The sequence below is a fragment of the Pseudorca crassidens genome, chromosome 13 (assembly GCF_039906515.1).
Source record: "Pseudorca crassidens isolate mPseCra1 chromosome 13, mPseCra1.hap1, whole genome shotgun sequence".
NCBI classification, from domain to species: Eukaryota; Metazoa; Chordata; class Mammalia; order Artiodactyla; family Delphinidae; genus Pseudorca; species Pseudorca crassidens.
The window spans coordinates 58,208,648-58,235,325 of NC_090308.1; the positions used below are offsets into that span (position 1 = coordinate 58,208,648).

Genomic DNA, 26,678 nt, shown 5'->3' on the forward strand with positions numbered 1-26,678 from the left:
CTTTAAAACGTTACTGGTCTGTGAAATCCAAAAACGTAGGGACTGTTGGAATAAATAATCTTGAAACTCCTTTCAGATATAACATTATAATTTATATGTCATTGGAAGAGTTCATGGGATGAATTAAATGTTTTTCAACTAAATTACATGGTTAATAAATAAGACTGCCACTCAAGGGACAGTAGAACTCTGTGTGTGCGCGTGTGTGCATACGTGTGAGCCTGTGTGCGTGTGTGCATTCATGCACACTCACAGGAAATGCATCTCCCAATATAACTGACTGTGGAGCGATCCATTCCTCTTTATTTTCTTACCTGCCCCCCCATACCCAAAGCAGATTCAGGAGATCCTAAACCATTCCAGTTTTGCATCCACTTATTAGGAAGACCTGAATAAGCAGGATGGTTGCAAGATCAGAGAAGTTTTTAGGCCTTATTAAACCCCATGTATGGGCTCAGGCCCATCCCGGTCTCTGGAAACAATCTGAGAGCCCACTAACTCAGCATTAGGTTTCCCTTCTGGTCAACTTTTTACGTTAGTAAGGCATTTCATGGGCTTCTGTTGGGTCCTTCTAGTGCTCTTCTAGATGGGCTCAGTGACACTTCATGGCACTTTCTGTGACAACATACCAACCAGTTACTGTCACTTGGACTTTGCTTATTGTTAGCCTGCCTTCTTTAGATTGGTAAGGACCCTGCTTTGACTTTGGCCAGAGGTATCTTATTCTGCCTGTTAATTACCTCCCCATAACCTAGAGCAGCATTCTCTAGAAAAGCAGGCCTCTAATCACAGACACTTTCGAGTTGGAATTATGTATGTTTATAGTTGGAGTTAGGTGTAGTTGAAGTCAGCATTTTCCTAAGTTGACCTATGGAACATTAGTCCTAAAAGATATTCAAGTTAAAAAGTTGTGTATTGTAGGGGGAAAGAAGGGGGAATAGGAATTCTGGGTCTAAATTAGGAAACGATGCTCCTATATCCTCCCCCTGGAGTTTTCAATGGTATGTCCTACAATAAAGAAACAGTTTGCCTTTGCTTAAACCAGTGTTTTCCAACTTTACCTGACTAATGAACCCATTTTTTCATGTTACATCTATTATTATGTAATATGGTATGGGAAATGCTACTTCAGATAAATAGGCCATTTTTAAATTAAAGTATGTAGTTACCAGTATTGTTACAATTGATATTTATTTGCCAGGAAATGAAGTTTTAAGGACTTGACATTCGAAGTTCAGAAATACTGCTAATATTGCTGATACTGCTACTAACGTGATGATTGAAACATTTCATACTTGTCACAGAAGTACTGTTCTTCACAGCAGGTCTGGGTCCACCAGGACAGTAACACAGACAGCTCTTGGTTGATACTTTAATACCATGTTTATTTCAGTTTCTTTCCTGTCAGCTGACCAAAAGGCAGGATGATTCATTTGATATTTTATTTTTGACTATCAAAATAATAGCAATCAGAATCATGGGTTTTGGAAAGTTTTTAATTTGCTTCTTCCTAAAGAAGCTAATTGGCGGCACTAATGATCAAAGCTACAGTTTTGTGTTGTTTGGGTGCACTCACTTAAGAAGATAGTTGTATTTACCCAAATCGATTTCTCGTGGTCTTCTGCATGATTGTGCCTGAAGAACCTTAGAAATCATCACCACTGTATCTAATCTATCAGCTCTTTGGTTCTGACTCAAAATATAGCCCCCAACCTGTCCACTTCTCCAATGCCACTGCTTCACCTTGATCCAAGACCCAGCATCTCTCCTCTGCACTAGTGCAGGCCTCTTCACTGGGCTTCCTCCTCCATTCATACCCACCTTAGACCATCCTCCAGAGTCCGGAGGGGTTTTTGTTTTAATGTGAATCATATTTGTTTCAAACCCTCCATTGATCTCCTTATAGTTAAAATAAAAATTCAAAGTCCTTCACAGCCTGATGGCCTGGCCCCTGCGTAGCTCTCTGGCTTCACAGCCTGCCCTCTCTCTCACTCCCCTTGGGCCGTGTACCCATCATATTTCTGTTCCTTGAATGAGCCACGCTCATTCCCAGAGATCCCGGCAGCTACCACTCCCTCCCTCAACCTCTGCCACTCTGATCACTCTCATGTCACCCTGTTTTATTGTTTTACTTATCACTCTCTGAATTTATTTTGCTCATTTATTTGTCTGTCTTTCTAAGAAATGTGAACACAGTCTTTTTTTTTGATTCACTGTTGCTCCCAGCACATCGGAGATGAAAATATGAATAAACAAATGGACAAAAGGAAGTAATCATTGGAAATGTTTGCTGTTTCGTTTCCTTTTGACTTCTGATGATAATGCTGATACCTGATTATAACAAAATCAAATGAAACTCCTAAAAGAATCTGTTTAAAGAAACATTATTAAAACATTCAAAGCCCATGAACTGAAATGTTTAATTCTTGAATAGTAGAAGCTTATCCCACGATCATGAGGTAAATCATTGGACACCTCCAATAACTGACAGCAGCTAACTTATCACAATCTAAATTATTTTTCAGGTTGCATTTTCAGTCCCCAGATGCCTCATTTAACCCAAAACGAGTATCCTTATTAGTACCATCAGCATATTCACTTACTATTTTAGAGCCTAGCTAAGTGCATACCTTTATCAGGGAGATCTTACATATATCAAAGTAGCAACAGCTACTGTCAAAATGGGAGGCATACAAGGACAATACATAATCCTCAAATTCTTTAAGAGGGACTGAGGATTTCAGACTGCTTTGGGATTTAATTCATTAACGTCCTCTGTCTGGAATTCTGTTAAATGGATTTTTAAGTAAGTGATTACTCTCGCTGTTTTACGAAACGGTGGCAGGTCTGTGAGATGAGTGGGCACATCTGTGTTAATGACAGTGTGGGTATGTTTGCACAGAAGCAAACAACAGGAGATGATTAAGAATGCTTTAACATGCTCAAAACAGTTTGTGTTTCTGAGCATAATATGGGAAAGATTGAAATTATTTGATTTCCAGATTGAAGACTATGACGTGATAGCTAGCATGATAGGAGCCAAGTGTAAAAAACTCCGGACTCTGGATCTGTGGAGATGTAAGAACATTACTGAGAACGGGATAGCAGAGCTGGCTTCTGGGTGTCCACTTCTGGAGGAACTTGACCTCGGATGGTGCCCTACTCTGCAGAGCAGCACCGGCTGCTTTGCCAAACTGGCACGCCAGCTTCCAAACTTGCAGAAACTCTTTCTAACAGCTAACAGGTCTGTGTGTGACACAGACATTGAAGAACTAGCATGTAATTGTACCAGATTACGCCAACTGGACATATTAGGTAAGGATACAATCTATAAATTTCTTTTAAAGCCTTGACATAAAAACTAACCTCAGACTTTTTATAGGGAGAAAAAAAATTCTTGGATACAATAAAAATGTTGTCCTGATAATTATAACTGTACTTAAGTAAAAGAGTGAGGGCAGTAACAGAATTTTATAGTTGAACCTATCAGAAAGCTCTAAATAACCATAATTCTTGGTCTAGTAAGAAGAGTGAGAATTTGTGTGAGCTGTGTTCTCTATTATTATTGACAGATAAGAAGTTAATCCGCTTGTTTAATGAATTCAAGACACACACACACACACATATGGCTTCTTGATGTTAAATTCTTGATTAAGGAATCTTGTGAAATTTCCATCCCTGATGATTCTAGTTTTTAGGAATAGTTCTACCCTAAGGCAGAGCTATTGAAAATCCTTCCCAGTGCTGGGATTCCTTGTGTCTTTTTTGCAATTTACAGCCAGAAACCCTGTGATATTTTGTTACTTCTGACACTGGCCAGAAGTGCTAGCAATGCCACGGTTATAATTGCCCACACAGTGGTGAACCCAAATAGCACGTGCACTGTGTTGCTAGTAATCTATTAATACTAACAGATTAGTCCTTGAAGTGCTAATTATATCCTTTACTGTTTATTCAACATTCAACCAAAGGGAAACCTGAAGATTTTCAACACTTATGTTTGTAGTTTCAGTTAAAATCTCTCCACAGTCCAGGCTTATGGTACATTTGTAGATGTTGCTTATATAGTTGCATGTTACTTATTCAAGTTCCTTGTAGGCAGAAATTCTTGCTTAAAAATTTAAGAAGGGGAAATTAGGCATATGGGATTAACAGATACAAACTACTGTATATAAAATAGATAAGCAACAAGGATACATACACTGGAATTATATCAAGTGTCTTATAATAACCTATAATGGAATATAATCTGCAAAAATTACTGAATCACTGTGCTGTACACCTGAAACTAACACAATATTGTAAGTCAACTGTACTTCAAGAGAAACAAATAAAATTTTAAAAATCAATAAAAACAGTTGACTGAAAAAAAAACCTTAGGGAGAAATTCTTGCCTATTATATGTACACTTTAGGCTAGATACTTCATCTGTGTTATATTCTCCTTAATCTTCATTGCTCAGGAAGCTGGGTATCATTGTCTTTTCATAGATGAGGATGCTGGAGCCAGCAGTTAATATGTGGCAGAGCAAGGGTTCACGTACAAGGGTTTTGTCTCCACAGTCAGTACTGTCTTTTCAAAACACCACACCACTTACCTTGCTTGTTTCTTTGCCTGCCTATCTACCTTTCCGCTTGAATTAGCCTAGACTTTTTTTTAATAAGGTAATTATTTTGAAACATTCAAGAAAAAGTCATGAATTCACAGGGACAATGAGGAAAGGCAGTCAAGGGCCTTTTAAAATGATCACTAATTGCGTCAGGCTTCACTTCAGAGGATGGTGCCATTGTTGTTTAAAATCTAGTTTACAATTCTCCCTCCAAAAACCCTCAAATAAACCCAAAAACATACACTTGAGATGGAGAGTAGCCAGTATCTGAAAGAGATGCTACCAAAGAAGTCGGTAACACTGATCCCAAAACAAGAGCACAGTTGTGATGAGCAGTGGGTTCAGTTGTCAGGTGGCCTAAGTTTGGTCTATAAATATATGAATTACTTGACAGAGACATAAAAGAAAAGCAGGTACGAAGTATAAAGACTTCTTTTTGAAGACATTTGTGACTTTCATGAGCGTAAGAGCAAGGCAGTATCATTATTTATTATGTCAAATCTAATTACCGATGCAAGATGACTGTCATGCGAATATATTGGAACATCTTATTTCAAATATAAAGAGCACAATAAAAAGTAATATCACTAGTAGTCAATAATTAATAGTTAACAACAACATGACTATGTGCTTTATACTGTTCTGAGCATATATTAACTGATTTAATCATCACAACAACCTTATGAGGTAGATATTATTATTAGCCACAGAGGAGGAAACGGGTGGAAATAGGTTAAGTGATTTGCTCAGGGCTCATAACTAGTAAGGAATCTGGACTTGAGCCAAAGTCTATGCTTCTAACCACTGTGCTATATTTTCTTTACTTTTATTGTTGTTTTTTGGTCTCCTTTCATCGTTTAGTGTTAGAATCCTTATTTTTTTTTTAAAAAAAGGATTCTTAGTTAAACCATGCTGATATTCATTATTTTATTTGTCATTTTGTGATTAGCACATATGAATGTTAAGTGGCAAATCTTAGTCATACTAAACGTACTTGTCGATCAGTACAAAGCCAAATAAGACACAGTCCCTGTCTTCAGGAGTTGAAAACCTAGCAAGAAGGAATAAAACAAGCATATAAATAACTGTAATGCAAGACAGAAGCAAGTCCACTTTGATGGGGCTCAAAGAAAAGAGAGTATATATATGATCAGAGAAATAAGGAAAAGCCTAATTTAAAAGGCTAATAGATATTTGAAAGGCATCCTTAAAAAGTGAGCAGGAAATTGGGGGAGAAGGGCATTTTAGGCAGAATGAATAGCATGAAACGAAAGCAAAGGTGTTAAAAGTACAGAATATCTTGAGAGAATAGGCAGTCTAATTTGATCTAGAATGTTGGTATAATGGAGGGTATCCTGGAGAGTTTTGAGCACCAGGATGAGAAGTATGCACAAAATTAAACAAGGAAGAGGTTTTACTGGGTTTTAATTAGGGATATGAGTGATATTATTTAGAGCTGTGTTTTAGGAATACTTATCTGGAAATGAGTAGTAGGTGAATTGGAGAAGGAAGAAATCAAAATCAAAGAGATTAGCTTCAATAATCCATCTCACGAGGGTCTATACCAGGGTGATGGCATCGGACAGTTAACCACCATTCCTTCATTTTTTCATTCATTACACACTTATTGAGCATATACTATGTTTGGCATTATTTTAAACACTGGAGCTATTCAGTGCCCTGAAGGAGCAAGCTGACTGAAAACAAAATTGTGTCCTAAGTGGATAACAAAACAACAGCACAAAGTACCCTGGAAACATAGGACAGGTGACCCTAGCCCAGTTAAATGTTCAATCTCTGACTTCCTTCCCTGGCATTCTCTTAGGCTTTAGGAACTCCTAATTTATCAGGAAACTCAGATTCTAATGACCAAGACTGGCAAATAGAAAAAAGTCACAGCCCTAGGTGAAAATCTCCACAGAGCCAAATGGCTTAGGTGAGGTTCTCTGATCTTATATAACAGAAACCCCCTCAAGATAACTTAAGCATACGAAAAAGGTGATTATTATGAAGATACAGGTGTCCATCTCAGATCCCATGGGTAGAAACTGGGTATGGTCAGACCTCAGGAGAGACTGGAAAACCATCAAAAGGCGAGGAAGCTTTTTTCTCTTTTTCGTTCCTTCTCCTATCCTGCATACTCAGGCCCCTGTCCCTAAGCCACACCCTCTGCCGCTGTACACTTACAGAGACGTTTGTGTCTGCTTCTCCCTTTGGTTTTGCTTTGTTCTTTTCTTGTCATGCTGGCCATCTCTGTTCCTCTGGGTACACATGGCTAAATATAGCAGCCCTGACCCAGTTTTCCATGTCTTTAGTTCAAGAGATCAAATGGGCACTGGAGGCTTTACTGAATCCCAATTCTAAATTCCCAGGAGAATCTGCATTGGTTTATCATGGGGCCAATCGCAGCCAGGGTAGCAGTATAGTTACAGCTTCTGGTAGAAGTATAGTTACTTCTCCCTTCTCATGGTGGGGAGGGGCGAAGAAAGGATTTCTCAGAGAAAAAGGCATAGACTAGTGTTTCAGAACATTTAATCCCCATCCCAGGTATATATGTGTAATACGATTGTGATGATTTTTTTTTCTCCTTAGAAAAGCTATAGTTACAACAGATGACATCTTAGAGCCTTGTGATATTTGGTACTTATTGAGTGCCATCAGGTGCTTTACATAATTTATATGATTTATAACCCATCCGAATATCTCATAATCACTTCAGATTTAACATGGGCTAAATAGTACTCATCATCCATCATTTGTCTTCCAGTAATGACATTTTATACCTACCACTTACTGTAGAACTTATCAAATTGTGTTGTAGTTATTTGCTTTCAACTCTAGTCAATGAGTTCCTTAAGGCAGACACGTGTCTTACTCATCTTTGTATCTCCAGTGCCTGAAACAGAAGTTTCTACAGGGTAGTTGCTCAGTAATTGCACTGCATGGAATTAGAGGTTGAATCATTAAGTATTGCTGTCTGATTTGACCCATGGGTTCAGGAAAATGAGATGTGCAAACAGTTTTGAACTGGGGTGAACAGAAATAGGAAAGTCTGGAGGAGCTGATTGGAAAGGGTAGGAGGTAGGAATGAAGATAAGAATGGGTAGAGATTGACAAAATTCAGGTCCTAGATACCAATTTGGCTGGGAAATTTTTTTTTTTTTAACAGGACTATTTCAATATGAAGTCTTGTTTTAAGAAATGTTTTTAATTTGTAAAAGTCTATTTTAAGTGTATTTTAAATAATAAAAAGGGACTTTTATCAGGATATTATATGTGTTATATAATATTTTGTTTGGTTTTTTTTAAACAGGAACAAGAATGGTAAGTCCAGCATCCTTAAGAAAACTCCTGGAATCTTGTAAAGATCTTTCCTTACTTGATGTGTCCTTCTGTTCACAGATTGATAATAGAGCTGTGCTAGAACTCAATGTGAGCTTTCCAAAAGTGTTTATAAAAAAGAGCTTTACTCAGTGACTTCATATATGTCTTATAATAAAATTAATGTGCTTTTGTAGGGTTTTGTTTTGGGGTTGGTTTTGTTTAGTTTTTATAATGGTGGGAATCTCTTAAGACATTTGTGGATTTTAAAGAAAAATATGGAAATGTCCATTAAATCATTAAATCAGTGATGTAAACAAATGTTTTCACAAAATATTGTAAGCACTTTCCTTCAAGAATATGTGAGTGGCTCATATTATTTTTGTCTTATGTTAATCAGTGATATTGTGCTTTAGTCAATAACTAGATGTTTAATAAAAGAGTAATATGGAAATATTTTAACTTATTTTGAAAGGAGCACTTTGAACAATAAAATATCATGATATTTATGCAAGAATAAAGTTAATTTTTCACACTTCCATGTAAAGATGCCTTATTAATTATAAGCCTTATGACCTGGCCAGTATTTCTTTTGGTATGTACAAAATTGTCAGAGTTGGTTGGAGAAAGAATCTTACTTTTTATCTGTTAAGATTATTTTTTACGTTGATACACTAATTCTTCAACTTGAAAGTTTTCAGTTTTTCCAGTTTTCTTCTGATATATTTATCTATTTTACTACTGGATAATAACAGTAGTAAAATATGGGCATAATCAAGAACAAGAGGTAAACTATTAAATGAAATAGTTTTCCAGCTGTTCAGCAGATGCCTTAAAAATTTGCCAGAAGGAAAGGTTTAAGACTTCTGAATTATATGTGGATTTTATTTTATTTTATTTTCTCTGCCCCAGCACCTTAAATAATTAGAAATCAGGGACAGTGGAGAAAACAAAGCAAACAAACATTGTTTTGTCAAATAGTAAATTGATTTAGTTCTGCTGCTAAGAAAGTAGACAGAAAATATTTTCTGGAATGAAAAGGCAGGGCTGTTTTGAATAGCAAACTAATACCAAATATATAGTGTAACAAAATTTATTTTCCCACACAGGGCAAAATGTTAATTTCCAATATCCACACATCCTAGAGTGATCCCGTAGAACTCTGCTGTCCAATACAGCAGCCACTAGCCACATGTGGCTATTTTATTTAATTTTAGTTAAATTTAATTAAAAATTCCATCCATCAGTTGTACTAGCCACATTTCAAGTACTCGGTAGTTTTCTGAAGCTAGTGGTTATCATATTGGACAGCACTAGTCTAGAATTTCTTGCTATAAGGTGTAGTCATTTAAGAAAAAGCATATTTAGTTTAAAAATTAGCACAGTTAATATATATCTCTAGGAAATTTTTGAGGATACTCTCAATAGTACATATATGAAAGCATTTTACCCCCAAAGTAAAGCTAGTGGATTTATACATATGGAAAATAGTAGGCATTCAGTAAATACTGAATGAATAAGAATATATTATTGAATTAAGCCATATGTCAAATTTTAAAATTATAAGTGTTATAAATTACTAGTAGTACTGTGTTTATTCTTTTATAGAATATAAAGAATGTAATACGTGACATTTAGAATATTAAAATAGTAATCCAATCTCCTCCACGTAAGAAACCATTGTATGAGAGCTGCTGTCTTGTTGGTATGGCCCACGATGTCTTCTATTTGATGGCAGAAGCAAAGGGGAGTTGGAAAAGGGCTTGGTTATCCTCTATTATTAGCTTCATGCATTTGGATTTTCTTTTCACCCAGGAATGTATGTAAACATCTTAAATGTTTTATTCAGTGGACGTTTTAGGAGGATGAGATTTATAATTGGACTACCAACTGGGTGAAGCAGTGCTTTTGTCTTAAGCTAACAGCTGCCATTGAGTTAATGCTTACTTTGTGCCGGGCACTCTTTCCTGTGTTTTGCATTTACTAACTCACTTAGCCCTCTTAACAACCCTGTAAAATAGATACCATTGCTTACTCCCATTTACAGGTGAGGCAGAGAAAGATTGAAGAACTTACTCATGATCCCATAGCTGCTAATGGCAGAGCCAGCAGCATACAGACTCAAGCCATCCAGCTGTAGAGACAGTTCATTCAGTCCATGCTTTTAAAAGTGTCCAGGTAGTATCTGGTTCTAGAGCAGAGGTCAGCAAAAAATTTTCTGTAAAGGGCCAGATAGTAAATATTTTAGGCTTTGTGGGCTAAAAGGCAAAATGGAGATTATTATGTAAGTACTTATGTAACTAAAGAGAAAATGAATTTCCACAACATTTTTATTGACAGAATTCAAAACATAAGAATAATTGAGAACAGTTTTTTGTATTACAGTTCTACTAAGAAGAAGAAAGAAATACTTTGGGGGAGGATATTTCACTTAATTGGGATTCAATGTTAATATTTCTTGTCATCAAAATTGATTGTACATATTCATCTGTTAATGTTGATCTATAGTAAGATTTTACATATTTTGTTTTTGAAAATATCTTTTCATACAGATAAGTATTGCCAGATACTTACATTAATCCACGAGAAGATGATTTTCATGGAGCATAATTATCACTTGGAAGGCATTGAAAGAATTCCATTAGGTTCTTTCTTCTCTTGATATTTTTCTTTTAGGATGTTATTACATTGCAGATTACTCACTTCCCGACTCACTTCCTGGTTGAAGGTTAGGTGGAAGCTCCTCAATTGCATAATTGAATGGATTTTGACAAATGGGTATTTCCTTTACACTTGCATTGAGGTCCTGGACATATCCTTTGAGCTCAGAAAGTATATCTGCTGCCAGTTCATGTGAGAATAGAGCTCCTGCCGCTTATCTTACCTTTGATAGCACAGGAAGTATATAAAGCAGCTTGACATGACTTCATGATTCAAACACTGTTAGTTGTCGTCAAAATTACTTTACGGTAGTCTGTTTCACATCTAAGCACTGTTTTGCTGGCTTCACCTCCAGAGCTTCTGATTCAGTAGAATTTGCATTTCTAATGATAGTCAGGTGATGCTCATGCTGCTGGTCTGGGGGCCACCCTTTGAGAAGCACCACTCTACAGTTCTCCTTGAGTCGGAAGCTTTTCTCTGAATCCCAGTGAATCCCACCTACAGTGGGAGTAGCTATCCTCACTGTTGCGCACTGTTTCAGTTTTTGGTTGCATTCATTACAAAACATTATCAAGGCTGCAACAGAAGCTAAATTACAAAGCCATTCAGTATTCTGTAATATCGGTTGAGTGCATTTCTTATGGTTCCGAAAAATCTCAGTATCAGCTCTGATCTCAAAAACTCAACAGTAAAACTACCACTGCTCAGCCAACAGACTGTTGGGTGGGAGGGTATTCAGCTTCTACATCTGATGAAAAAATAACAGCTGATGAAGTTCACCACTGACACTGCTAGTTCAGTAACATAAGATTGAGTCATACATGTTCCACAGAGTACCTGCAGATGAATAATACAGTATATAACCATAGGTTTTAAACATTGCATTTTCACAAACTTTGTAAATTTGACCAACTAAGCCCTTGTTTACCCCACACATATTTTTACCACCACAAGTTGTAACACATCTTAGCAGATTCTACTTCAGGTTATACTGAGCTCATGTTTTCTTAACTTCTTAGAAAATATTCTTGTCCGTAATTGTCCTATGCAGACGACTCATAGAAACCAACTCTTCAGTCCCTTCAACCTTGGCATTGACTCATCAAATAAATCATAATGACTAAGCAGTATCAATAACACCTTTTGACACATCAAGAGCCAAGGAGAACAACTCAGAATCATTTGCCTTGGTTTTTTATTGACTAATGATGTTGTTCTCAATGTTCTCAATTCTTTGAGCAACTGTTCTTGCCAAAAGGCTAATTTAATAGTCTTAAGCAAGTTTACTTTGGACACATTTCTTTAGCTGATGAATCAAAAACAATTTAATTAACTCACCATTGGTAAATGGCTTTCCTTGCTTGGCTAACAAATGAGCCACTCAGAAACTTACCTTGGCTGTAGCTTTATTTTCATTTTTTAATTTTTGTAAAGAAATTCTGCTGTGATGAGATACCTTGTTTTAATTTTCTAACTTTTCTGGCCACTACATTCCTATGAGTTGAAAATATTGTGGTGAGTGCTTAGTGTGGTAATTCTACCATGTATAATATTCTTTCAGAGCAGCTACAGGGTCTGTGCATTTTAGACACAATGCTTTGCCATCTAATTCGATAACAAAATAATCCATACTCCTCCGTGCCTTAAACACATGACACTTGAAGTCTACTTTTTTGTTGTTCCGACATTATCGGTATGCACTGGTAATAAAAAAATTTGAAATACTGTGGAATGACAGTATGTGCGGCATTCAAAATGTTGGTAGTAATAACTATCACTACAGTTTGTAATGTGCTGAGCAGTAGTGCAAAATTATGAGAGCACTGCATAGGTCTCTGCTGCTACAGCTCAACTCTGCCATTGTAATGTGGAAGGCACCATAGACAAGTAAGTGAATACATGTCGCCACGTTCCCATAAAACTCTATTTCTGGACACTGAAAGTTGAATTTCATGTAATTTTCATGTGTCACAAAATATTCTTTTGATTTATTTATTATTAGCCATTAGAAAATGTGAAAACCATTTTTAAGTTGCAGTCTGGATTTGGCTTGTGGACCGAATGTGCGACCTCTGAGGAGATTCTCAAATCAGTTAGTTAACCCAGGTTTGCCCATTCCTAATTTTATAAACCACATTCAAACCTGTCCTCAGCTTATAATCTTTCTCATTTTACCATTTGGATTTTAAAATTAAGGACAGTATTTTACTGACTCAGAGAAAACAAAACTTTTTTACCATAACAAGAATTTCGGAATTTTTTTCTTTTTTATTGAGGTATATTTGACAATTTAGAATTGTATATATTTAAGGTATACAGTTATTCAATTGATAATTCGATATACATTGTGAAAAAAAAATCACATCCAAGCTAATTAACCTGTCTATTTAGATAGTTAACACATTTTTTTGGTGGTGACATTAAGATCCACCCTCTTAGCACATTTCAAGTAAAAAGTATTGTTAACTCTAGTCACATTGTTGTACAATAGATCACCAGAACTTATTCATCAGCATAACTGAAACTTGGTACCTTTTGACCAGCCTCTCCCCATTTCTCCCTCCCAAGTCCCTGGTAACCACCATTATACTCTCTGCTTCTATGAATTTGACAATTTTAGATTCCACATATAAGTGAAATCATGTAGTATTTTTTTTATCTGAAAAAAAATTTATTGATGTATCTCTGGAAGTGAATCAAGTGGATGTACAGCAGCAAGAAACACAGCATTGAAAATCAGCTATACACCATTATAAAGTAAATTATAAAAAAGAAATACAAAGACAGTGAGACAGTGAAAATACTTACAAATTACGTTCAGGGGCTGTAATGCAATGTGGACTGACCGCACTAGACCCACAGCTGCATGAGACCTAAGACTGGACACTCGTGGGGCTGAGAGAATTGGTGAGGATGGGTCAGCAAATGCAGCCCCTTTAGAGTAATACTTCCTGGCCCCCAATTCCATGGATCCCAAAACTCCAGGTGCAGGGGAACCTTCCTACAGCTGAAACATGCATGGGACACAAAGAGGATGGTACATCGTCTGATCGGGAAGAGTTTGGAATAGGCCCTTCATCCCCTCATCTCCTGGTGCTCGGGTTCTCCCCACCGGCCTCTTTCCTAACAATCTCCTCACTTGGGGAATCCGCACCTTCAACATCCTGTTTCGAACAGTTTGCAATTTGTCTGGAGGATGAAGGGGAAGGGGGGGAACCAATCAGAGACAAGCCCTAGGTGTTTGGACAGGCATCATGTAGTATTTTTCTTTCTGTCTGGTTTATTTCACTTAGCACAATGTCCTCCAGGTTCATCCATGTTGTCTGCAAATTGCAGGATTTCCTTTTTTTTTTTTTTAAGGATGAACAATATTCCATTTTATACATATCCCCCCCCACCAACACACAAACACCATATTTCCTTCATCCATTCATCTATTGACAGACATCTAGGTTGTTTCCATCTTGGCTATTGTGAATCTGTGAATAATGCTGAAATGAATGTAGGGGTGCACCCTACAGATCCTGGTTTCACTTCCTTTGGATGTATACCCAGAAATGGGACTGCTGCATCGTATGGTAAGTTCTATGTTTAATTTTTTGAGGAACTTCCATACTGCTTTTCATAAAGGCCATACCAATTTATATTTCTACCAACAGTGTACAAGGGTTTCCTTAATAAGAGAGAATATATAGACTATCCATTAAAATTTGAAGCCAGATGACCCATTGTTACTAACATTGTCAACTGACTTTTAAATTTTTTGTAATTATCTTAGAATTTTGGTAAGACAAATTATCTTCCCAGTGGCTCATAATAGATAAAAGGTATGTTCCTGACTCTGGGAGCATAATTAAAGGATCCTCTCAATTTAAATGGCTCTGAAATAAGACCCTAAAAATAGACAACATGTAGCAAAACGTTTAGACAGTTAATATTCTTCCTCTCCTTCGGAGTGATTAATTTTGAACCAACATGTAGCAAAGAAAAACACTTCTTTTCAGAAATATTTCTATTTTTTGGTGTTTCCTAGGAATTAGAGACTGAAAACTCATATTTGCTAGTGTAATAATACTAACCAAGGAGAGTCAATAAAAAATACATTTGGTTACCATATATATTATTAATGAATGTTTGGCTTTTCATTTTTTACTTTAAGGTATAAAAGGATGTCTATTACTAACAGAGTAATTTTCATTTTCAGAGCCATTTATCACACGTTTATTAGTGTTGCATGTTAGTTTCCCCCCATTTAGCACATTTAATATTGCTACTTCAGAACTTTTTTTAGCCACTCCAAAAATTTTGTCAATGACCCTTAACAAAATGTTAGCTATTGCCAAAACACTACTTCTTGCAGCTATGGTTTTATACTTGCAGCCTAGTTCTCTAGCAGTACATTAATGTCAATAAGCAAATGAGGTGATGATTGGCAGCTATAGCTACAAGTCAAAAGGGAAGAGAGAAATTAATCAGAGATGATTTATTATATATATTTTATATATTGCTTTATAAATGTGGATAGAGGCCAAGATTTTTCCTTTGGCAGAGCAGAGTGTATTTAATGTTTTTGCCTATGAGTCTGAATTTTTGGCTTAAATTTTTGTGCATATGAATACCATTTAATTGTCTATTCGATTTTGAAAGGAAAAAGGCTGTTACGTCAAAATCGACATTTTTCAGAGGAAGGAAGATTTTTTATCAATGTATTTGGTAAAGTAAATTAGTGCAGTCTTAGCTGTAAAATTTTTAAGGAAAAATTTTAAAGCAAAGCAGTCATATGATCAGATAAATTGAGTAAATTATGCCAAAGATAAAACAGCTCCGTTACAAATGAGAATCTGTGCAGACAACTGACTGAGATGTTTTTAAATTTTATTTGTATAAAAATGCTGTTCATGGGGCTTCCCTGGCGGGGCAGTGGTTGAGAGTCCACCTGCCAATGCAGGGGACACGGGTTCGTGCCCCGGTCCGGGAAGATCCCACATGCCGCGGAGTGGCTGGGCCCATGAGCCATGGCCGCTGAGCCTGCGCGTCCGGAGCCTGTGCTCCGCAATGGGAGAGGCCACAACAGTAAGAGGGCCGCGTACCGCAAAAAAAAAAAAAAAAAAATGCTGTTCAGTGTCTAATGATTTTTATTGTTCATATTATCCTGTACTTTAGAGTAATAAGATAAGCTTGAGTATCTCATTAGTTCACTTTCAAAACTGATCATTTCAGGACACTGCTGAATATAATGGAAGGTTTGGGTAAATAGGTTTGTGTCACAGCCTCTATGAAATTAGATGAAAATAAGCCTGGAAGATAAGCTATCATCTATGTGCTGAACGCTAACAATCCATCCTCATGCTATGAAATGACATCCGCTCGGGTCCGTTGTAAACTCTAAAATTGCTTGCATCTGCAATTAAACTGTAAACTGCATTCTGTTATTTACTTTTCCTTTATACTTTCTCAGTAGTTACCCCAAATAAGATTTATTTACTTAAAGTTTGTTTAGTTTGTTATTTAAAACAAACCAGGGAATTCCCTGGAAGTCCAGTGGTTAGGACTCCACACTTTCACCGCTGAGGGCCCGGGTCAGGGAACTAAGGTCCCACCTGCCATGCAGTACGGCCAAAATAGTAATAATAATAAAATAAAACAAAACGAAGTTTGATACAGTATTTTCCTACTTTTACTTATAAGGTGTCATGTACCTTATTTGTTTTTTGTAGAAGCCAATTCCTTCATTACCAATAAACTCCTAAGTTGTTCCACAGTTCTTGGTCACACCCAAACTACTTTTAGTGAGCTAGAATGGAATAAATGACACAAGATAAAACACATTCATCTATTCATTTAGTCAGCAGTATATACTGACAACAAAAATGTACTGACATCTGTGTGCTAGGCAAAGATGCGGCGGGTGGTTACAGAATGTATATAAACAACCAGGGAGCAATTTTCAAAAATGGTTTGTGCAAAGCAAATTTTATGGTGAATAAGCATAGGATACGATGGATTCAACAAAGTTAGATTTCTTTACTACTGAACTTCAGAACCTTTAATATCTAATGGACACTGTGAAGGTGGGGATAGAGTGAAGATTTGTAGTGTTTGCTAATTTGCTGCAGAATACCTGTAAACATTTCCTGGAAACTTTAGTTTCTCAGAGCACAGTTTGGAAAATGCTGCTAAGCAGCATTATATGGTGTATTATCAAAAGTATTCACTACAATAATTTTTAATATATTTGCTTAAGATTATACATTATAATTTGTTTCTAATAAAAATATTTTTAATTTTTATTTAAGAAGATTAGGAAGTAGACTAAATATTTTGATGATATGAATTTTAAAATAATGTTTCTGAGCATGATTACTTTATATTTTGGCCCAAAATTTCTCACTCAATTTTTATTCATATATTAGGTTTTTAGAATGTGTTTACTATTGGTTTCCTAAAATCCTGTGAAATATGAATCATGATCTAGTCACTGGAAATGCCTAAAGGAACTGCTGTACCATCTGATTATTTTTAATATTTTTTATATTTAATTCAGTATTAATAACACTGAATGGCAGTAGAATTTCACTGTCAAGTTGCTTTATTTAATATTTGTGCTAGCCCATATACTATTCTAATCATCAATTGTGTAGTAATAGAAAAAAGTAGAAATGTTAGATTAACTTCTGATCAGTGACTATTTTAAAAATATTTAATATGTAATATATTTTTTAAAGGTATAGTAATAACAATTCACTACTATCATCTGTTGCTAAAGTCTTTTAATAAAGGAATGTGGTAATTTATTATGAGAATTGTTTCTTCCCTAATAGATACTTTTATATGAACTCTATTAGATGTTAGTTACATATATATACATGCGTTTATTTGTCTCACAAAAAACAATATGTGTTTATTTTGTTAAACTTTTTTTTAAGTGGGAAGTTATATTTCAGCAATGTGTTCTATAGAATATTTATGAATTGCTGCTAAGATTACAACAACACAAGCTAGAGAACTGTTAATACTAACACACATTCTGGCATACCATTCTTCTTACTTGAGATGTTTTTGCTGACAGACACCCCAAATAAAGAACTGATAGTGTTGAAGCCCTGCTAACTTGTTTAAAAGTCTTAAAAATAATTGCACCCAGTAAAACCTAAAATAAATATTTATACATTTTTATAATCAGAAGTATTTGTAAAGTTGAAAGACCTTTAAATGTGTGTTTTTAGCATACTTCATCCTTACGGTTTGTCAGCAGCGTCTGACCATGTGTATCTACCCAGAAAAGAGAAACACTATTAGACTATTAGATGACTGATCAGCTTCTGTCTTTTAAAATATCTTCTGATTTCCCATCGATGGGCACTCCTTGCCAAAATCAAGGGTCTCATTTCTTAAGCTGGGTGCATCAGTTTTACCAGTCTCGAGTCTGAGTGGCACAGGGCTCCTGGCGCATCATCTAGTCTCATGCCTCAGTGCCTTCTGTCCTTCTGAAACCTCTGTAACAAGCCACTAGCTTCCATTGTAACTGTAGCCTTACATCGTCCCTCATAAATCAAATTAGGCCATCTATTTTTTTAATATTTTGAACGTTAAAATACCAAATGTTAAAGAAGGTGAATTTTTAAGCCCAGTGGTACACTGATAAGTGTTTAAAAACCAACTCTCTGGCAGAGGGGGAAAATTTGTAGTGCCCTGATTTGTAGTGCTTTCCAATTTTTGTCTTATAAATTCGCCCACTGTGACTGATTTCAAGCTATCAATGTGAAGTCCCTCAAGCCTGAGTTGGGATGAGATGCACAGTTTGCTCTTTTGTGTTGTTATGAACTGGCTGTAGTTCACCACTGCCGGATGACGTTATTAAACGTTGATCTCATAATTTCTGAGAAATAGGCGTAATAAGCTATTGCTAGTTTTCCCCCAGAGGTGTAATCAGGTGGTCCTTCAAAATCTATGAAATTCTTCCTTGCCATTGAATACGTTGAAAGAAGAAAATTCAAAAGCATTTTTTTCTAAATTAATATTCAGTAATCAGTAGGAGAATTAAGAATACTAAGAAGAAAAATTTTGAAAAAACTCACAAGGAGAAGCAAGTTGTTTTCGCTAATGTAAAACCGACACTGGTCGTGTACGCTGATAGAGAGCATTGTGTGTTTGTGGGATTATAATTTTAAAAACCATTTCCCTATATTTCCATGGACTGAACATTATATCCCCAGATAAATTGTGACACTTCCTTTCCGCATGTTGGTGCAATTTTACATTATGAAATTGTCATGTAGATTCATTACACCTATTTTCCAGACACAAATGACTATAACTCAAATATGCACCTATCGTATATCAACCTCTAAACTACATAAAAAACATCACTAACATATATGCAGGTGCATTGATAAGATATTTACACGGTTTTGTTATAACAAAGACTCTTGGCTTGGGACCCTCAACATTTTCACTTTTGATATTTTTCTGCCTCAGGTACCAGATTTTTGTCCTGGATATGGGAGCATTTGTGTGCTAGCTTTATCAGGTTGCAATGAATAACAACCTCAAAAATGTCAGTGGCTTTCAATAACGTTTATTTCTCAGTCATGTGGTAAGTTGGCCTCTGTGGGCTGTTGGCTGTGGCTGTCCTTCAAGATGTGGTTCAGGTTCAGGTCTGCTCCACCAGGACCCAGGCTGACAGAGAAGGCCTTACCTGGGGTACGCCCTGTGGTGGCAGAGGGCGTGGATGCGGGAGAACTGGCAGCAACGGGAAATGCATCTAAAAGTGTCTTAAGCGCTCTACAGTAGGTCCCTGTTGGTTACAGGGAACTCTACTCAGTGTGATGTGGCAGCCTGCATGGGACGGGAGTCTGGGGGAGAATGGATACACGTATATGTATGGCTGAGTGCCTTTTCTGTGCACCTGAAACTATCACAACATTGTTAATTGGCTATACCCCAACATAAAATAAAAAGTTAAAAATAAAAAATGAAAGCGTCTCAGTGGATATACTGTTCATCAAGTCTGTTCATATTCTGTTGGACAGAGCAAGTCATGTGACCAAGCCCAGTCACTAGACAACAAGGCTACTCATCCTGTTGGAGCTATGGTTAAGTCATAGCCCACAGTGTGGGGAACAGATGATTCTGAACAGTGATACCACAATGTACCACATATATTTGTACTCACTATGAGTAGCCAGAGGACGTCAAAATAATATGAAAGGAAATAACATCTTAATGTTTAAAAAAAATCTATTACTGATTACATTGGCTTAGGTTCAGGATTTTTAGAAGGATCCTCACTCTTTGTATTTCATGTTTTGGAAAATAAAATAAATTTTCCCCAAATATCACTGTCACTTAATTTTGTAGGAAATTAAAAATATGATAAACTCGGGGCTTCCCTGGTGGCACAGTGGTTGAGAGTCCGCCTGCTGATGCAGGGGACACGGGTTCGTGCCCCGGTCCGGGAGGATCCCACATGCCGCGGAGCGGCTAGGCCCATGAGCCGGGGCCGCTGAGCCTGCGCTCCGCAATGGGAGAGGCCACAGCAGTGAGAGGCCCGCGTTCCACAAGCAAAAAAAAAAAAAAAAAAGATAAACTCACAGAAATATTCCTAGATAAGTGATGGTGTAGTCATGGAAATAACAGAGGGGAAACGAGAGTCATGAGACCACAGTCTGTACTGTGCTTCTTTTTGGCTGTTAATTCAACTTTTCTGAGTCTCAATTTTCTCATCTGTGAAATAAGAAAGTTGTTCCACAAGTTTCCTAAGGTCATTCTTACTGTAAAGCTCTCATTCTAATGCTTTCTTATCATCATCTAATTAACAAAGCATATCCTTCTGCAATTTTTATTATAGTTTAACTCACTGTTTTTTTTTAAATTATGGCAGAGCGATAGAATTTTAATTTGCTTTTATTCATATTGTGCCCGATTAAAAAATAGATTTGAGACCAAGTAATAGAATGCAATCCTACTTGTTTTTATCTTAATATTTAAACTACTATTCTTCCATTACTCTGAGATTTACTGGTTTAAACATCATTATATATAAGAATCATCTGGAAGCTTGTTTAAAATGTAAATTTCCTGTCCCCAAACCCATGGAGATTCTGAGACTAGATAGAACCCAGAAAACTACATTTTTAACAAGCACCCCAGTTGTCCAAACTAGTCTAAGCAGTACAAATCCTATAAATTATTTTGGTAATAATAATTTTTTTAAAAACCCACATACTGGGATACTATACACTTAGCATAATAATTTAAAATTAGTTATTAATACCGTGCTTCTCAGCTATACATTCGTTATTTGGTGTTTGTATTTTGTCTTTGTGAATTTCTTTCATCACCACATTTAGTGCATGGGACCTCTGTAAGTGATGGAATTATTTCATATATAAATTTTAGAAATGTGGAAACTAAAATATCTTAATATTCCTTTGAAGTAAAAGTGCTTTGATTAGTGTTAGCCTTCTCCAAATGCATACAGGGCAGATCCATCTCAGAATGAAATGAAAATGAAATACTACAAACTTACAACTACTGTTGGATTATTACATCCAGTCTCCTGCTTCTTCCCTTGTTTCCTTTCAATCTAATTTCCATATCCATATACTCCTTTTAACATGTACTCACATCATGTCATTTCTCTGCTTAAAATCATCCAGAATAAAACCCAGAGGGGCTTGCTGATGCAGGGGACACGGGTTTGTGCCCCGGTCCAGGAAGATCCTACATGCCGTGGAGCGGCTGGGCCCGTGAGCCATGGCCGCTGAGCCTGCGCGTCCAGAGCCTGTGCTCCGCAACGAGAGAGGCCACAGCAGTGAGAGACCCGCGTACCGCAAAAAACAAAAAAACAAACAAAAACCAGAGCCCTTATCCTATGAGATCTTAGTTCCTCAACAGTCCCCTCACCCTCAGCATCTCGCTCCCTAATGAAATGCTCTGCCCCATGTATCTTCACCACGCCAGCTCTCACTTTCCTTAGATCTCTGCTCAGATATTGTCTACACAGAGAGGCCCTTATTGACCATCCAAAATAAAGTGGCATAGTCTCTTCTCTGGGCTCCATACATTGCTATATTTTTGTTCATAAAAGGACTATTATGACTATGGTACTTATGACTATTCGACAAACTATGGATGGATTTATATCCACCCCTCTTTCATTTTTAGCTCTATAAGCACAAAGACTGCTTTGTTCATTGCTAAGTCTCCAGGGCTTAGAATAGTACCTGATACATAGTAGGTACTCAATAAATATTTATTGAAAAAAATTTTGGAGATTATCCACAGCTTGGCCTTGTCTCTAGTATAAGGCAAGACTATTAAGATCCAAGTTTTATAAAATAGGCAATATTTTAAAAGGCAGTTTTACTTTTTCTTAATTTCCCATCTATTTTGAAAGTCATTTTAATTTATTACTTTCAGATTTATCATCTCTTTTGCAAACTCTCTTCTTTCCATCTTTTTCTCGTCTATTTTTTAATTATGTGTGATACTTTATTTTAAATGGTGGCAATTTAAAGTGGATATTTCATTTCAACAAGTTTTAATTACTTAATTGAATATGAAACTCCAACTATGAATTCAGTGTTGGTGAAAGGCACGAGATTTACATTCCCATAAAATGAGCACTTATCTTCATGTGAAGCACATACAGGATAGTATATGAACGGGTAATAGCATTCAGGATTTCCTCTGAAAACTAGAAACCTTCTTGATTAAAAAACAAACTAAGAGGATAATTTATTCCTCAGCATCCTCTGATACATGCCCACTAAAACCAACACATATACTGGTAGAGGCTTTTCTGCCATAAAAATAAGCCGCCTGGAACAGAACTGAGGTTATTCAGACAACAGGTCCAAAGCACTAGGAAAACTGAAGGAAACAAGTAGCTGTTGAAAAGTTTACAACATTTTTAGTAAAATAAGATTAAAACACATTAAAACAGTCCACTTATTTGGACATTTTCCCCACCCAAGACTAGACTTCCCTACTTGTCACTTACTGCCTGGCCTGGTGCCTCAGTATTCCCTATATGACAGTACACTGTCAGGTATGAAGGTTTGGGTCACCTCACCAGGTAAAGAACCAGGACCAGCAGAGGTGCTCGCTAAAGGCAAAGGGAATACGGAATGGATAGTGGAAGGAAGTAGTCAGGAACACCAGCCAGGACCATGTGACCAGTTATAGAAATTGTCATATTTCTTCCTTATTTTACTATGAATATGTTTGTGTGTGTGTTTGTATAGCAAATATCTTTGTTTCTTCCTTCTCCTATCTCCTTATCAGGTAATATGAGGTACTCTCTTTATATCATAATATTTAAAAGTATTGTTAACTTTCCATTGTAGTATTTAAGTTAAGGATATCAAGAAGAGTAAATGTCATCTAAGGACTTTGCATCCTCTCCTCAGGAAAGGGTTAGTGCAGTTTTGGTTGTATGCAGAATAATTGTGTCATGTTAGGTGGAATTGTGACCTTCTTATTGTCTTTATTTGGAGATAAGTATGGTTTCAGGAGATATGTATGGATGCCAAGTTGACAAGGAGTGCATTTGGAATGGTTAATTGTACATGTCAACTTGACACTATGGAGTGCCCAGCTTTTGGGTCAAACATTATTCCGGGTGTATTCTTTGTGTTTGGGTGAGATTAACATTTAAATTGATGGACTTCAAGTAAAGCATAATGCCCTCCCTAAGGTAGGTGGGCCTTACCCAATCAGTCGAATGTCTGAATCAAACAAAAAGCTTGGTTTCTCCCAAGCAAGAGAGAATTTCTCCAGCATACTGCCTTCAGATTTCTTTTGCAACACTGGCTCTTCCTCTTCCTACTGCAGACTACCTTTGGGCTTCAACACTGGTCCTCGTGGGTCTCCAGCCTGTCAGCCCACCCTACAGATTTCGGACTTCCCAGCCTCCATAATCCCATGAGCCAATTCCTTTATGTATGTATATACATAGATACATATATATCCTTTCTCTGGAGAACACTGCCTAATCCAAAAAAGCTTATGACCTACATATTATATACAAGAAAATAAAAACATTTTATTAACTAGATTCAGAATATTGTGTAGGTAATAATGACGTCATACAATCACTCAAAGCTAGCAGAAGTTTACATTACATATACTCTTCTATCGCCATGCTCTTGCCTACCTTACAAACATCTACTTTACTTTTTAATAAACATCACTTTTGTTGGACATTTGCTTTTTTATGAACTTGAGACCCAGAATATTCAAGTTACTTTATCACTACAGACATTTTTTGTAAATTCTATAAGTTAACATAACACTGATGCACAATGAAACCCATTTTCAACTTTGCGTATTACCAATAATGGTAACAATTTATTTCTTACAAAATAGTAGAAAATGTTTCTGTTGTATATAGTGCTAATATCTGTAGGCTGAATACAAGCTAGGAAGGAAAATAAAAATCATATTTAAATATGTTGGTGACTACAGACATTAAATCAATTACATATGAAATTGGGCCACAGAAAAAAGTACAAGTTTATGGGATATATTTTCAGAATCATTTCAGAAACTTCTGTGAGTTGTCGGGGCTCTGTAGAACAGTTTACAAAACAACAGACAAGAAATTAGAGTATAACATTTGTAAGCTTCCTACAAGAAAAAAAGCAATTTTTGAAGTTCCTTCAAGGACAAAAGATAATGGATGTTTTTATAGTTTGCATCTGGACTAACTCTATTAGCATCATTAGTGGTAATGTATTCCAGAAGCCATTTAATGTAATTATGCAGATAATATTTTTTCGTTAAGAATGTTGTGGAATTTCAAATAAGTACATTTTTTAGATGAAATCTTTTAATCTTCTAAGGGTAGTTTCCTAGAAAGGTCTATTACCTCTATAGTAAGAAATAAGGAAACAGTAGGGTAAGAGACAAATAACCTTCTCTTTTGTAACTCAAATATTGATACAACCTATTTCTTTAAGTTGCTAAGTCAAGATAGAAGAGAGAAAGAGCTCTCCAAGTATCCTTACTTTAAGTCACAGCCAACAGATGATTAAAATACAAGTATTACTGTATTAAAAGTACATTGATTATAGTAGACACTTTATTTTATTCCATTTATTTTGTCTATTCAAGCCACATATTACCGCTTCCTGACCCACCACCCTGATTTTCTTTAGGAACACTCAACTCTCAGACTCTAAGGACATATGGTTTGGATACAGCTGATTCCTTGGTTTTAGAAGTTGGCATGTGAACTCAGGACTGACCAGAGCATTGCAACCCTCCTTACACACACCTGTACACACACACACACACACACACACACACACACACACACACACACTTACTGTTTAAAATGATGGGCATTTTAAACAGTAAGTGTGTGTGATGGGCACTAGTGATGGGCACTAGTTCTGGGCCTCAGGTGGAACTCTTCAAGCTAGGGCTCCTCACTGTACAGAATACAGACTTACACATTCAAGCCAGCAGTTCCAGTCACCAGAGTGCGTTCAGCCGCCAGGAGATGAAGTGAGCCACACTCAGTCCTGCTGATGCTTTTTGTCCCCCGGGACTGAGTCATTTCAGAAGGGTTATGTTGTCTGATCCAATAAATTCCCATTTTTGCTTACTTTTGGGTTTTGTTTGATTTTGAGGGTTTAGAAGCCTGTTTGATTGAATTTCAGTAGCTGCAAATGGGAGCACCCTAATAGTCAGATCCTACTATTTTGAAGAAATAAGCAACTCCTCCTCCCAGTCATTTCCTATAAACGGCAAGTCCTCTTTGTCTTTTCCATTCATCCCCTCTGTAAAGTACAATCTCACTTCCTGCCAGATCCCGTCTTCTCATTTTTTTTTTTTTTTTTTTTTTTTTTTTGCGGTACGCGGGCCTCTCAATGTTGTGGCCTCTCCCGTTGCGGAGCACAGGCTGCAGACGCGCAGGCTCAGCGGCCATGGTTCACGGGCCCAGCCGCTCCGCGGCATGCGGGATCTTCCCGGACCAGGGCACAAACCCATGTCCCCTGCATCGGCAGGCGGACGCTCTACCACTGCAGCACCAGGGAAGCCCCCTGTCTTCTCATTTTATTAAACACTGCTAAATCATTTTCTTACCCTATTCTTCCTAGCTTTGAATTCTCCTCCAACTAAGGATTCTAATTGAGTCAGCTGACACATAATACCTATCTGTTTCTGTTGTTCTGGAAATTGGTATGTGTTTGTGTACTTGGCTTATAAACTCCTCATGGCAAATATAAATAATACTGATATCAGAGGAGTTCAGGGCTCCCCACACGCTTAGGGAGTCACTTGGACTGGTTGCGTCATTTGGACTGGTTGTGTGAAAAATTTCATCTAGTGTAAAGTCTCTGTTCATATTAGACATACCTTGGAGGACTGTGAGTTGGGCAGGAATGGCACCCCAGGAACTTAAAAAATATTTGGTTTTACTATGATGCAGAACTGGTAAGACTTCCCTCCGTGGACATTTTCCTACGACTTCACCTTACCGCGCAAATGTGCCTGAGCTGTAACACAAGCCCATTCTCATATTACCTTGTTTCAGTTAGTTATTCCTGCGTTGTAACCACGTCACAATGTCTGGCTTAAAACAGTGATGACTTATTATTCCTCTTGATTCTGTGGATGGTCTGGGCAGTTCTGATCTTGTGTGAGCGCCGGTGTGGCTGCATTCGGCTAGCTGGCCGGGCTTGGGCTCAGCCAGGTTGTTGGCTGAGACATCTCATCTCTCCTCTCCCCTCAGAGGTTCCAAGTGCAAAAATAAAAGTGACAAGGTCTTTTAAAACTTACCTTGTAAGCCATGTAGAGTCATGTCTATGGCCGCGATTTCTTGGTAACAGCAGGGACCAACCCAGCTTAGGTAGGAATGGTGGTGGGGGAATTACTCTACCACCTGATGGGAGGAATGGCAAAATCACATTGCGGAAAGGGTGTCGGATGGGAGCTACTGTGTGACGAGCTTTGGGAACAATCTACCTCCCTCTTGTTTTTATTTATAATGGAGAAAGAAACTAGTACACTTTTAATTTCCAAATTGTCTTGATATATATAGTAGCATCCTTCCTGAACCATGTAATACTTA

General features: G+C 37.0%; 1 protein-coding gene and 1 long non-coding RNA gene across 4 annotated transcripts in view; one reads left to right on the top strand and one right to left on the bottom strand.

The window, feature by feature from the left end:
• The window catches only part of FBXL4 (F-box and leucine rich repeat protein 4), a 67,465-nt gene extending 58,994 nt beyond the window's left edge, over window positions 1-8,471 (top strand). For all 3 annotated transcript variants that reach the window (XM_067702525.1, XM_067702523.1, XM_067702524.1), the window contains exons 8-9: window positions 3,003-3,315; window positions 7,923-8,471. In XM_067702525.1, the coding sequence (XP_067558626.1) occupies window positions 3,003-3,315; window positions 7,923-8,086 (477 nt within the window). In that variant the 3' untranslated portion in view covers window positions 8,087-8,471. The remainder of the gene's footprint in view (window positions 1-3,002; window positions 3,316-7,922) is intronic.
• The window catches only part of LOC137204714 (uncharacterized), a 297,672-nt gene that overhangs the window by 69,158 nt on the left and 201,836 nt on the right, over window positions 1-26,678 (bottom strand). The window lies entirely within an intron of this gene.